This window comes from Apaloderma vittatum, unplaced genomic scaffold (genome assembly GCF_000703405.1).
Source record: "Apaloderma vittatum isolate BGI_N311 unplaced genomic scaffold, ASM70340v1 scaffold3260, whole genome shotgun sequence".
Lineage (NCBI taxonomy): Eukaryota > Metazoa > Chordata > Aves > Trogoniformes > Trogonidae > Apaloderma > Apaloderma vittatum.
The window spans coordinates 127482-140303 of record NW_009692720.1 but is presented as its reverse complement, the minus strand read 5'-3'; the positions used below and the strand labels follow the sequence as shown (position 1 = coordinate 140303).

Genomic DNA, 12822 nt, shown 5'->3' with positions numbered 1-12822 from the left:
ATTTTATGCCCTCTGAAAGGTGTAAGGAAAACTGCTATGACCTTTGAGATCTGTATTTGCCAGCCTGGGGTTCCTTTTTCACTAAGTAACTTGTGTAGAAGAGCTGCAACTCCACTGCATTACTTCAGGATATGGTTTAGTAGATATGGTAGTTTTAGGATGATGGTAGGACTTGATGATCTTAGAATTCTATGATTACACCGCAATCATTTGCGACAGGGTTGGGTCAAGCCTCAGGTAACTGTATCTTAATACTACACTGATTCTGTTCAGGGTATTATACGTGACACAGTTACTTACAGAAGACAATCTGTGCAATGGAAAAGCCTCGTTATTTATACGCTTATGGAAAGGTACACCTGAAAACATGGATTTTAACTGTAGAAAGTAATGAGCTGTCTCCATTCACAAGTTAGTAGGAACTGATACTTAGCGCATTTCTCACCTTGTGTTTTATTTTGATTGTGATCCCAGAATTAAAGTAATTATTAATTACTTTAACAACATCTTCTCTTTCTTCCAACTTTCTAGCTGGATGTTCTTTAATCTGAGTGACTTAGTGAATATCCATTTTCAGCAACTTCCTTTCATGGGCTGTTTTGATTATTAGTGCTACTACAAGTTTTACATATGAATAAAAAGGGGTAACAACACTGAGGTACCTTCTAGAGTAGCTCACAGAGGAATCAAAGCATTTTACAGGAATGCTACTGTTAAAAACATGTTCAAAGTACCTTTATAACTCTATTTTTCCATTTATTTTGTAGTTTTGTGATAAATCAGAGCAATTGGCACCTAAACCTCTCTCCTTCTCTATCATTCTCTACTCATGACAGGCCAGCTATAGTTAGGAACAGCTGCCTGATTAATGTCTATGACACAATGGACAAGTTACAAAGTTCCATTAAAGTTGTGGGCTGTAGCCACTGAGTTGTGTCAGAGTATATAGTTCCTTTTTGCATTTAATTTTGCAGAAAATAGTGGAAAATAGATATATTTAGCTTTCTAAAAGCTGGCAAACATACGTTGTCCTTGGTACAGTTGCTGATGATCACAGGAGTTGTGTATTTGCACTCTGAGGGGCTGATGTACAAGTCTGAGCTGAATCTGGTTTTTCCACTGAGGCTAAAAGAGAAGAGCGACAGCAGCTGCAGACCTTTGACACATGAGCCGTCATATTTGAAACAAGGTGATCTAATTTCACATACTGCTACGAAGAGAGCCCCTGGCCTTATAAATGATCACTAGCCTATGTATGTGCATAAGCCAGTGAAATAAACTAAAATAAACTCTTGCTCATCTCTTCCTCAATATTAAACCAGAAGACAGGGTTCTTGTGTTCTAAATACAAAATATTGTTCCACATAGGTGGTTTTATTAACAAAGCGCTTTTAGATAGATTTTATTATTCTGTGCAATTAAGTAGGATAAAGAGCTTTAACTAATTGGAGATCACAGTGCCAGTGATAGAATTCTCTTCCATTACACTGAGTGAGCACCATCTGTCTATTCACGGCTGAAATAATGCGCCACCATCCCCCTAGATGAAATGAAAATGAAAAATATATCCATTGATGGATTAACATTAGTATGTAATAATAATAATAATAATGATTGATTGCTATCTGTTCCAGTAACAGTAGCTGCAAAATGAGCTTTCATTACTCCCTGGATTCTGAGGTGGGAGGGAGGGCGAAGGCAGGGGGAGAAGTCTGTAAGACTTTTTAATATTAAAAAAGCTTAAAATATGTCAAACAAATATCAAATTGTGGATGAGACCTGAAGTTGTTAACGCTGAGTTAAGTTCTTTTCATTTGTGTCTGGAGGAAGGGGCCCTAAATAATTAGAATTACTGCATTTCTTTTATATCAGTTTCTTTAGATAAATATAATTTTACGTAACTTAGTCTACATTCTCCTGAAAGTAAAAGATTGTCAACCCAAAGGATGTGTAATTCTAAAAAAAAAAGGAAATATAAACTAATTTCTTTTTATATTCCTCAATTTCAAATTTTATGAATTATATATAATTTGAAAATGTGATCGTGGAATTGCAATGTAATTAAATGCTACCTTTTATAAGGTTCCAGAAAGATATTTTAAGCAGGTTTTTGCTTGTCTGTTTATCATATATGTAGCTTAAAAGTATTCTTCAAAACTAAATGTAATATCTAAAAGGATTTTTGCAGTTGTAAATAAACCTGAAAATTACATAGCTTTCAGAGAACAAATATATTATTGTAAGATTAATTTTCCCTATTGTTGAGCTTGCTGCACCAAGTCAGTGCTAGCTAGTAACGATACTCTCACATGGTACGAAATCTATCTAGCCGTAGTGAGACAAGGCTTACTCTATGTATCTGTTAGGTAGAATCTGTTACGATATTTGTAGAATAGTTATCTGAAAGGCAGGTACTCAGAGTCTACATCCTGACCATGCAAAGAACTGGATCCATCTTTGTATGCTCTGAATAATTGCATTAGAATGTCTGGACTAGCAAAATGTATAAAATTAAGCTGCTTGGTAACTTCCTTTCAGAAGCAGGACTTCTGAAAAAGGAGAAGGAGGGAGGAACTCCAGAAAAAAAACCCAACCTGACATAAATTAGATGTTGTCTTGCAGGAGAAAAGTACTATGAATGAATACAATTCTACTTGCCCAAGCCCAGTAAAACTGTTTTTCTGAAAACTAAGCACATTTACATGGCTACTCACTTCCAGTGAATGGACTAGAGTATGTGAAGAGCATTTGCCTCTAGTTAAAATCAGCGAAAGCTCTCAGAAAGGATTTTTTTCATACAGTAGCTGAGCAAGGATCTCATCCTTTACCCCAGGTTTGGTTTTTTTTTTGCCTCATTCTGGAAACAATACTCAGCATCCAGAATGCAAAAATGTTGATTTAGCAAGATTATGAGTTTCAACTAACAGAAAGACATTCTGAGGAAATAAAGATGCTTTGTGAGATGGCATACTATTATTAATTTGTATTCAATTTTCGATGTTCAGGTTGTGGTCTGTTAAATGGCTCTTGGAAAAACAAACTGAAGTGTGCTGGCTTCTTTTTTACTAACAAATATGCTTACTCTCTTTCAGCTCAGAGAATCATTTAAGGATCTCAAAAAGAAATTCAACAATTTGAAGTTTAACTACACGAAGAAAACTGAAAAAGCTCGTAATTTGAAAGTACTTAAAATACAGATTCAGCAAGTGGATACATATGCAGAGAAAATACAGGTAACATTAGAAATTTGAGTCTTAGTGAAGGCTTCACTGGTTGAATTGCTGTGGCCTGTGCCAAGCAAATCAGAGGAGATATAAAAAGTATTGTGAGCTTTCCTGTTACTCACTTTTCCTCTGGGACATTTTTCATTGTTCTGTTCCCTTTACTCTTATCTTCCCCTAACTCCTGATAAGATCCACCCTGAGCCTTCTTTCCTCCAGGCTTAAAAGATCTCAGCTCTCTGTCCTTGTATAACACATGCCCAGTCACCTCTGTGGGCCCTTGCTAGATTTGATTCAGTATGCCCAGCTATTTCTTGTATTGGGGAGCCAAAGTGGACACAGGACTCCTGATGTAGCCTCAGTAATGCTACACAGAAGGGAATAATCACCTCTGACCTGCTGGCACCACTCTTCCTACCACTGTATCTTCTTACAAGTATGTATGTGGACAGTTCATGAAATACATTCCTATTTTAAACCAATCTCTTCCTTTCCAAACAAAAATGAAGGGCCTACCTTTTTGCATCACTTGTAAGGCAGCTAGCATAACAAAGTCTTGATCAACTGTCAAGACCAGTGTTCTGAGATATAAAATATGTGTATATATGCATACAGGTACACCATCTTACCCTAAATCTTACAGGTCGTGTTTATACCAGACATCATAAAGAACTAGTATGAGTATTTGTTCCACTTTCATCTTTGGGGTTCTGCTAGATCGTCACTCCTCTTGCTTCATCAGATTCTTGAGCAGTATGTTAATATTCTAGGACATAAATAACTGATGCTTAAATTAACTTGTATTTAGTCCAAGACTCCATAAGTTTAATAATGTTTATTCATTTGCAAATTCATTGAAAGATATTCTGTTCAAAATCCTGTCTTTTATTACTATAGGTATTTGTTTATTTTTAAGTTGAAAAATGTAACTCAAATACGTCTTCAGTAAATATAATTTAAGTTGATTTTAATCAACATTGTAGATGCTCTCTGATTTCCTTTGAATTTTCAAAAAGGAGCTTGTAATTTTTAAAACACAGGACAATATATAAGTTTATGTGTTTTTCCCATGTTTTTAGTTTCTTTATTTCTAAAAATAAAACTATTTTTGTTGCGATATTTAATATTGGTAAATCTTTTAAACAGGTTCTTAAAAAGAAGATGGTTAATTTAGAGAAGAAAGTCATTGGCTCTGTAGCAAATGAACCTAATGCTAAAGTTAAAGTCCTCTTGGGATCTATCAATGAATTACAAAAACAGCTGACTGACTTTAGCAGAGTTGTGGAGGATTACAAGCAAAATCTGGATCTTGTGGAGCATCTACAACAGATGATGGAAGAGGTACTAGTAAGCCCGAGATGCCCATTGTGGCTGTAATAACAATCCAGGACTGGGATAGATAAAAGTGCTTATAAGTACTTCAAACAATATCTGTGGCTTCCAAAAGTAGTAGATTGATAAAAATATATACATATCTTAATTTTTCTTTATTTGTAACTTTGTGGAGAAAAACATGCAGCATGACCATATTCTTGCACTGCCATGCATATAACTGGGGACCCTACCTCTGTATGACTTTCATAGTGATTCAGCATACCTATGATCATACTTACGGGCTCATTTTCTTGAAGTATATTCTGAGGCAACACAGTAAGTGCCACAAGGCCCTCTTTGATAGCTTTCAAACCACAAAAGCCAGGTTATCAAAATACCTACTTTGTTAGTTGTCAGGAAGAGCTGTCTGTGTGGTATGTAATGCTGGAACTGAAAAGTAAAATATTCATTTCCTTAAAAGCAGTATGTCTATTTTAATAGACTTAACAATTAAGTATATGGTTTTTTTCTTTATGAACTGCAGTCTAAGTCTTTATGGGGACTTCTTTAGTTTAATGTGGATGAGGACTGCCTTATGCACTGCGTTTTTAAGAAAGGTTTGTAACAGTATTTTTCCTCTTGCCACACTGTTGGTGCATCTACTGTGAGGCAAGCACAATCCTGTCGTCATTGCTTATTTTTAGAAATAATACTGTTCATATCTCGAAAGTGACCTAAAAGCCTGACAAATTCACTTAACGATGGATCACAATACTAAAGTTTTGTTCAAAAGATGTTTTCAGTGTCCAGTGATCTGATCAATGTGTCATTTCATATATTTTTGGCAAAGCAATTTGTTAATATTTGCTGTACTTGTACATTTTCTAACTCCCTCCTTTGAAGGAATCGATTATATCCTAGAACTAAAATTTAAGAATGCTTTTTTATTTAACTCCTTGTAAAGGATCGCCTTTTACATTTTCTTTCAGCGAACAGTCCTAAATGCTGACTTTAAAGGCAGTTAAAAATGGTGATTATTAACTGTTTGCTGTAACAAGGCAATACAGATGATACTGACTGAACACCAGATTCTGTCTTTCTCTGAGGACAGTTAACCAGATATGTTTAAGGATATGTTCTAAAGCCCATTCTTGTCAGTAGAAAGATGCCTGGCAACTATTATGGTTGCTGAGACCAAACCCCTTGGTTGCTAGTAGACTAAATCTAAGTGACCTTGCCGCCCTTACAGAGGTGTAACTGTGGTCATGATAAGACCTTTGTGAAAGTAGTCAGTTGATATACAATGTGGAAAGAACTTGGAAATCAAACATATGTTTGCAGAACTGTTATTATTAACCTCACCATGTTTGTAAGATGAGCATAGATCTAGTGTTTAAAGAAAATTTAACAGCTATTAATACTTGAAGCAACATTAGTAATGAACAGAAGAAGGTTAAATTAAAATAAGAAAATTTAAGACATACTGTATGCCACTGGTTGTGGAAAGTCTAAGAATAGTCCAGTCTATTCTACAAATAATGCAGTGTTTTTATCCCTCAGTGTCAATTTTGGTTTGAAGACGTGAGTGCAACAGTTGTTAGAGTTCGCAAGTATTCTGCAGAATGCAAAACAAGAGAAGCAATAGAGACTCTGTACAAGCAATTCAATAAGTTTATCAAGCCTACAGTGCCTCAACAAGAAGAAAAAATCCAGGAGATTATAGACCTTGCTGGACGATTATATGGTGAGGAATGGTCTGGTGATGTAATGTGGAGGAAAAAATAACTTAGGACAGGAGGAAGCAGATTTCTAGATTTGTTCATTTCAGAAGAAAATGCCATGAAGTTTAAAAAACAAATACCATTTTCAAGTATTGACTGGAAGAGGTGAAGGATTTCAGAAAATGTATTTAAAAAAACAAAAAGGTGAAAGGACTCAACAGCCTGGCAGTTACTTGGTTTTCTGTATACAGCTTGAGTTAACCTTGAAATCACAGTGTTCGGAATGCCCTTGTAATATTTATGAGCTTGAAATTAAGATTTCATGGCTTATGTCACCTCATAACAGGCAAGCCTTTGAAGTCAAAGTATATTACGTTGTTATACCTCAGTGCTGAGTGAATTTTCTACATTAACACTATGAATAACTAGTGGTACTTGCCAACTTCCTTAGGCATTTTATAAGAAAAAAAAAAAAGATGATGTAAATACTGTACTTTCAGTTCTATTGATTGATTTAAAACATTGTTGAGTCAAATGAATGAAGGTCAACAAATTTCAGGTTTTGCTTTTTTTCTCCCACTTTTAATGTTTATATGCTTGTTGAAGTTATTTTATCCCGATAAGGTGACCATCTAAATGTGCAAGGATACTGTGTAGCCTATCAATTCAAGTAGTAAATCTGAAAAAAATCGAAAGAGTCAAACTGTGCTTTTAAATTTTTATAACTTAGTGTTGAAAAGACTATTTAGAGAACACATTGCCTTTTTTTTTTTCCCTCTTAAACCTTCTCAAATCTTTAAACATTCCTATCTGTAGAAAAGGAGCTGACAATGGATTCTTCATGCTAACCAATTAGGAACAGTGGGAGAAAGAAACTGCTTAATATCTTTTAAGTCATTACATGGGAAAAAGCTTCTCCATCCTGCCTTTGTTTTGTATTTCTTATGAAAAAGGTCTAAGTGCCTCCTAGCTGTATAATAAGGCAACTAGTTTATGAGACAATTCACAAGGTCAGTATCTTTTAAAACAGTATAACTAGCCAGACGGAATTTTGTTCAAGGAGAAACTTAGCAGATCTGCACTGACTTTGAGGGCTGATTTGAAGTAAGTAGTAAGAGGTAGAAAAGCACATCACTGCAAATCACAGAACTCCTTCAGCAAAACACAACACAGAAAAACATAATTATTGTAATATATGGAGTTTGCAAAGTACATTCATTGATACACATCTATTTGAGGCATTCTGTTCTACTCTCATGTTGTTTTACCTTTGTAGGTACTGAAGAAGGAAAGAAGTATGTTGAAAAAGCCATATTAAAGTACAAAGAAGTCATTAATTCTATTGATGAATTGTGTAGAACTCTGAAAGAACTTAAGGAGATTAAGGTAATTTTTTTTTTTTTTTTTAAAATCTGGAGAATGTCTTGCATCTGCATCAATTTATCAGGCTTAGTGTCTGAAGTTGTACTTTTGCCTGAGGATCATTGATGACAGTTTGACACATTTCTTAATTGTTTACTTTTCCATTACCTTAGGTAATGATTCTAATCAATCAATGAAGTGCTAGTTGTTTGTGGACTACATATTCCTCCTAGGTTTCTTTTTCTCAACTTCTTTCAGAACTGGTACTACTTTCAAAAAACCTTTGGGGGAAAATGAGTATCTACACAAATACTTTTTTCATCTTTCTTCTTCCCTTGGTACTGTAATATAGTTAATATAGTAATATAGTTAACAGCTAGATCTATAAAATGCCAAACAACCTAGCTTGCATCAAAAATCTCCCATGTTCAGCAATAGCTGATAGGTTAATTCTTCTGTGAAGCTGGAAGAACTAAGGTGCTGACATATCCTGCTCTTGTTGATGTTGAATGTCGTTTCACTTTTCCTTGATGGAATTATAGTATAAAACCTGATATCATTCAAATTATACATTAATATATTTAAAGGCAGTAAGAAATGCCAAAAATACAAATTAGTTCCAAAAGTCATTAGAGGAATGGGAAAAAGACTTTGCCTTTCACTGTGACCATAAAAACCCTTCAATATAAATGTCAATTGGATTTTCGAAGTTGTTTTCCCAATCTATGATTACATAAATGTTATATGTCGGACAGTAAGTGCAGGTTTTGCCAGAACAGGGCTTGAACCTTTGATCTATTTTGTTAGTTCAACATAATATGGATCTTTTCAAGAGAACTGGAATTTCAAAATGAATGCCATAATTTACTTTGACAAATTTTGTTATCTTTTTTTAACAGAGTTATTTGGAGAACACTTCTTTTACACAGAGATATTCATAAACGACTTACTAACTACTTCAACCTTTAATTGGATAATTCTTTTTAAAAAGTCAGTCAAAAGGAATATTGTGAAAATTAATTTTCTGCAATAGAGTAGTCCCGAAACATTTTTGAATTAAAACTACTTTTTTATAATATGTAGTATTCTGAGATTTTAAAACTAGTATTCTTATTAAACATTTCCAGAATTTTTCAGTAGTCAATGTATATCTTATGAAAATATTCAGCAAATTATTACACAAATAGGTGCTATGAGTATGCAATGTCATGACTACATATTCCATTTCACTCCTTGTCATTTTTAAAGCATAACAAATTCAGGAGAAATGTTGTATTGCACAATCTTTCCTGCTTTTACATGGCTATTGAATGTCAGAAGAGAACAATTCTTGGAATTTTTGAGTCCAAAATGAAAGACTTTTTTCCTTCAAAAAAACCAAAGATTGAATAGTTCACCCAGTATTTTTCACTTGTTCAGTGCTAAAATCTAAAATTAATAATGCAGCACTTTCTTGTAAGAACTCATTTAGGACTGTAACCTTTTCAGTGGAAAGATAAAGATGTGAAATACACACATCTGTTTTATACGTACACAACTGTGAATATAAAGCTTTTACTTTTCCTTACATTGCTCCACTGTGAGCATAAGCCAATGTGTAGCTAACAATTGCTAACTTCTATTTTCTATAAGCTTGCTTAATTTTCTTTTCACCTGGCAGAAAGATGAGTTTTCTGAAGAGTTGATTACTGTTCAGAAAGAAGAAAGAAATGGTCAAGAAGCGTGTGAGGCTGTTGTTAAAGCAGCGGGAAAAAAGCAGCAGGTTAGTATTTTAGGGTTGTTTTTTAACTAGAGCTCTGTTTCTTAAAAGGCCTTGCGTATTGCTGGAAAGTTTAGTTTTCACTTTCTTGACTTTTTTTTTTAGATGGGTGTTATCGGTGTGGTCTTCATATAGTATTTTATTTTTTTTTAGCTACCTCTTTGCCTTCTATACAATCTACATATTTTTTCATATGGATTTCATTTTTTAGCCTTCTTTTTATTTGCCTATGTATCTCTCTGTCTTTTCTAAAATAATATTTATTTTGTAATCTTTTATCAAATTTCCTTTGGTCCTGTTGCTACAGTATTCTTAACGCAGATGTCCTCTTTGTGGCCATTCCTCCTTCCTCGAGGGAGAACATATTCTGCTCTTCCTTTATTGTAAAGATTTAAGGGAGTATAGGAAGTAATAGAGGAGGCTATTAGTATTTCCCAGAGCTCTAATATTCACATAACCTCTAGACACAAGCTGTGAAAGTATTTATAAGTAACATGCTATGAGAGAAGCCTTATAGCTCAGAATTTGAACTAGGTAACAGTGGAAATTATGATTCTTTGTTGAATCATTAAGGTCTTCATCAGAGGAAAAAAAATGCTATTTAAAAAGTTTTAAAAGTAAGATGGGAGTAGTTTATGGAGGTAAATAGAATTCCATGGTCCTATCCCTGCCTGTACCTTTGAAAAGGTGCTCAGATATTGGAATGCATTGCCCAGGGAAGTGGTGGAGTCACCATCCCTGGAGGTGTTTAAAGAGAGGCTGGATGTGGCGCTTAGTGCCAGGGTCTGGTCGATGTGATGGTGTTGAGTCATAGACTGGACTTGATGATCTCAGAGGTCTTTTCCAGCCTCAACAGTTCTGTGATTCTGTGTAAAACATTTTTCTTTCAGATGGTGTCAAGTGAATTCCTTACAAATTCAGAAAGCATTACTGAGAAGAGAAACAATATACTGTCTTCTACTGACACTAACCAGGTATCTGGTGTTCATCATTTTTAAAAATTCAAATAGAAGGGCATTCCCGTGTGCTCTCTAAGGAATTTTACTCCTTAATTCGCTGCTTTTCAAAAGTGAGAGATATTGTTATAGAGGCAGGCTTTGATTTTCTTCTCACTTACAGTATTACAAAAATCCAATGCAAAACAAGCACAGAATTGCTTCAGTTTTGCAACAGTGTGAAAATCAGGAAAGCAGCCATGGACAAAACATGATGGAATGCAACTACAGCTGTCAGCAGTTCAGTATGAAATCATGTAACAGATCATCTGCTGTACTGTTGGTACAACACGTCAAATAAAGAACAGAGCTCAGCACCAAATAGGTGTCTTCACCCTCAACTCAAAACACTTAAGTTACATTTCAGTTGCCAAAATTCCCTGCAGCAGAGGTCATGTATAAGTTCCAAAGTACGGATGCAGGTTAAGAGCAATGCACAAAAGGAAACTAGGTAGTGCAAGATTGAGTATGCATTTAGAATGCTAAAAAAGTCTATCAGACAAGCATGTATTACTCATGAGTATATAGTAAATGAATATCAGATGTTGCAAATTATCTATGAATAAATGTAGTCTTAGAAATGCAGGCAATATAAAACCAGGCCTATGTTTTATGAGATTAATTCCTTCAGCAATTCAAAGCTGTGGCATCCTGGATGTAAATGTAAGTAACTTACTGTGTGGAATATTCTGGTTAAGTTAGAGCAGGAGATAATATATCTAAGTCTTCAGAAAGGAAAGATACATAGGTAATTGATTTAGAGCTCTAAAATCTCCATTTTGCAAACTGATAATACGGACCAGTAGTACAAGACATGAAATTTTGCTGTTTTGTAGAAATTCAACTAATATTACCATTCCCTTCAGTTCAATACAGAAGGTCTTTTAACCTGCTGATTAAAAGCCAAAGTTAAACCTATACAATTTTGTTACCTCCATTACAAGTCAATGGGAATTTCACCATTGACTTAGAGCCTGGATTTCACTCAAAATTTGGTGACTATTTCAAAGAGCCATCCTCTGGAGAATAACCTCGCCCAGCAGATACCCAGAGCCCTATTTTCTATTCTGCTAAGTGGCAGCTTTGTCAGCCCTCATCAGACTGTGCCTCAGCTGCCAAGGGAAGAAGTCAAGGGTATGCAAAACAGCAAATATCATAGGTGAAGTATGGCAACTATGATGCCCCCACCCTTTTCATCACTCCATACTTCACGTAAAGAAGTAGCAGGTTCTTCTCACTGGAGCTTTTCTGTCTCCTATTTCCATCCCTTCCAAGGAAGACCTGGCTCATCCCCAGCCCCTTGTCTAGTGGGCCAGCAATCTCTAATTTTATCTATACTTCTTCAAACTAGTTTTGCAGTATTAATTTGCTTCTATTGATAAATAACACCCTCTAAAGAGTGGCCTAGAGCTTTTCATGGCACATTTATCCTCACACTTCTTTGATCCCAGGTGGCACACCAGGGCTGAAAATCCCCATGTTGCCAAAGCCTGTCTGACAGTTTGCTCTCTCCCTGCCTGTCATGTTTTGCCCAGCATTTTCCCCAGGGACTTTTTGCAGCAATGTCTGAAACAACTCTTGAGTTTGGTGATGTCCAGATGAGGTGACCATGACAATGACAGCACATCCTTGCACTGAGGTCTTAAATTAGTCACTGGATGTTTTTGTGGCCTTCTGGTAGTTACCCAAATGTCTATTTTCGTGTGTACATTGTGTACTCCTCAATAGACAGAATATTCAAACCTGGACCATTGATTTCATTCAGACAGTAGAGACTGGCTATTCAGAAATATTGACTTGTTTTTTAAAATATACCTGCCCTGAATTTCAGTAATCATAGAATGGCTTAGGCTGGAAGGGACCTTAGAGATCATCTAGTCCAACCTCCCTGTTTTGGGCAGGGACGCCACCTCTCAACTAGACCTGGCAACACATGGGGACCGCGCAGGAATCGAACCCACGTCCTCAGTGTTGGTCCTTATTGCCAGCAGTTTTTAACTTCTTAATATTTAATCAGATTTGATTTATTAAGTTTGCTATTGCAGATCAAACCAAACCAGCCAGAATTTGCTACTGAAGTGCCTATTGAAGTGTCATTTAAGAAAGACTTGCAAATTTGGTCAGGTGTAAAACTGACTTACTTAGAACAACACTGATAGGGTTAGAAGAGCTGGGTAACGCTCAAATTTACAAACCCTAGGAAAGTATGTTGTATGAGTGTATTGGAATTAAGCCATAAAAATAATTTCTTAGGAATAGTTTACTATTAATAAAGAGCCAAATTAAAAAAAAATACTTCTAGGCTAATGAACTCACTCAGTATTTACTGATTTCTGAGTAACTGGAAAGGGGAAAAATGGAAATGCTTCACCAAATTTGAAAGTTAATTATGATTTATGATCTTCATATCCATGATATATTCATACTGAAAGACACTTTGAGGGTCAGGC

At 35.3% G+C, this 12822-nt stretch overlaps 1 protein-coding gene across 1 annotated transcript in view; it reads left to right on the top strand.

Moving 5' to 3' along the window:
• CCDC141 (coiled-coil domain containing 141) overlaps nucleotides 1-12822 on the top strand; it is a gene marked incomplete at its 5' end in the record, with an annotated part of 53123 nt that overhangs the window by 35875 nt on the left and 4426 nt on the right. Inside the window, 6 exons of the mRNA XM_009865107.1 lie at nucleotides 3093-3233; nucleotides 4368-4562; nucleotides 6096-6279; nucleotides 7533-7642; nucleotides 9279-9380; nucleotides 10268-10351. Coding sequence (XP_009863409.1) covers nucleotides 3093-3233; nucleotides 4368-4562; nucleotides 6096-6279; nucleotides 7533-7642; nucleotides 9279-9380; nucleotides 10268-10351 — 816 coding nt within the window. The remainder of the gene's footprint in view (nucleotides 1-3092; nucleotides 3234-4367; nucleotides 4563-6095; nucleotides 6280-7532; nucleotides 7643-9278; nucleotides 9381-10267; nucleotides 10352-12822) is intronic.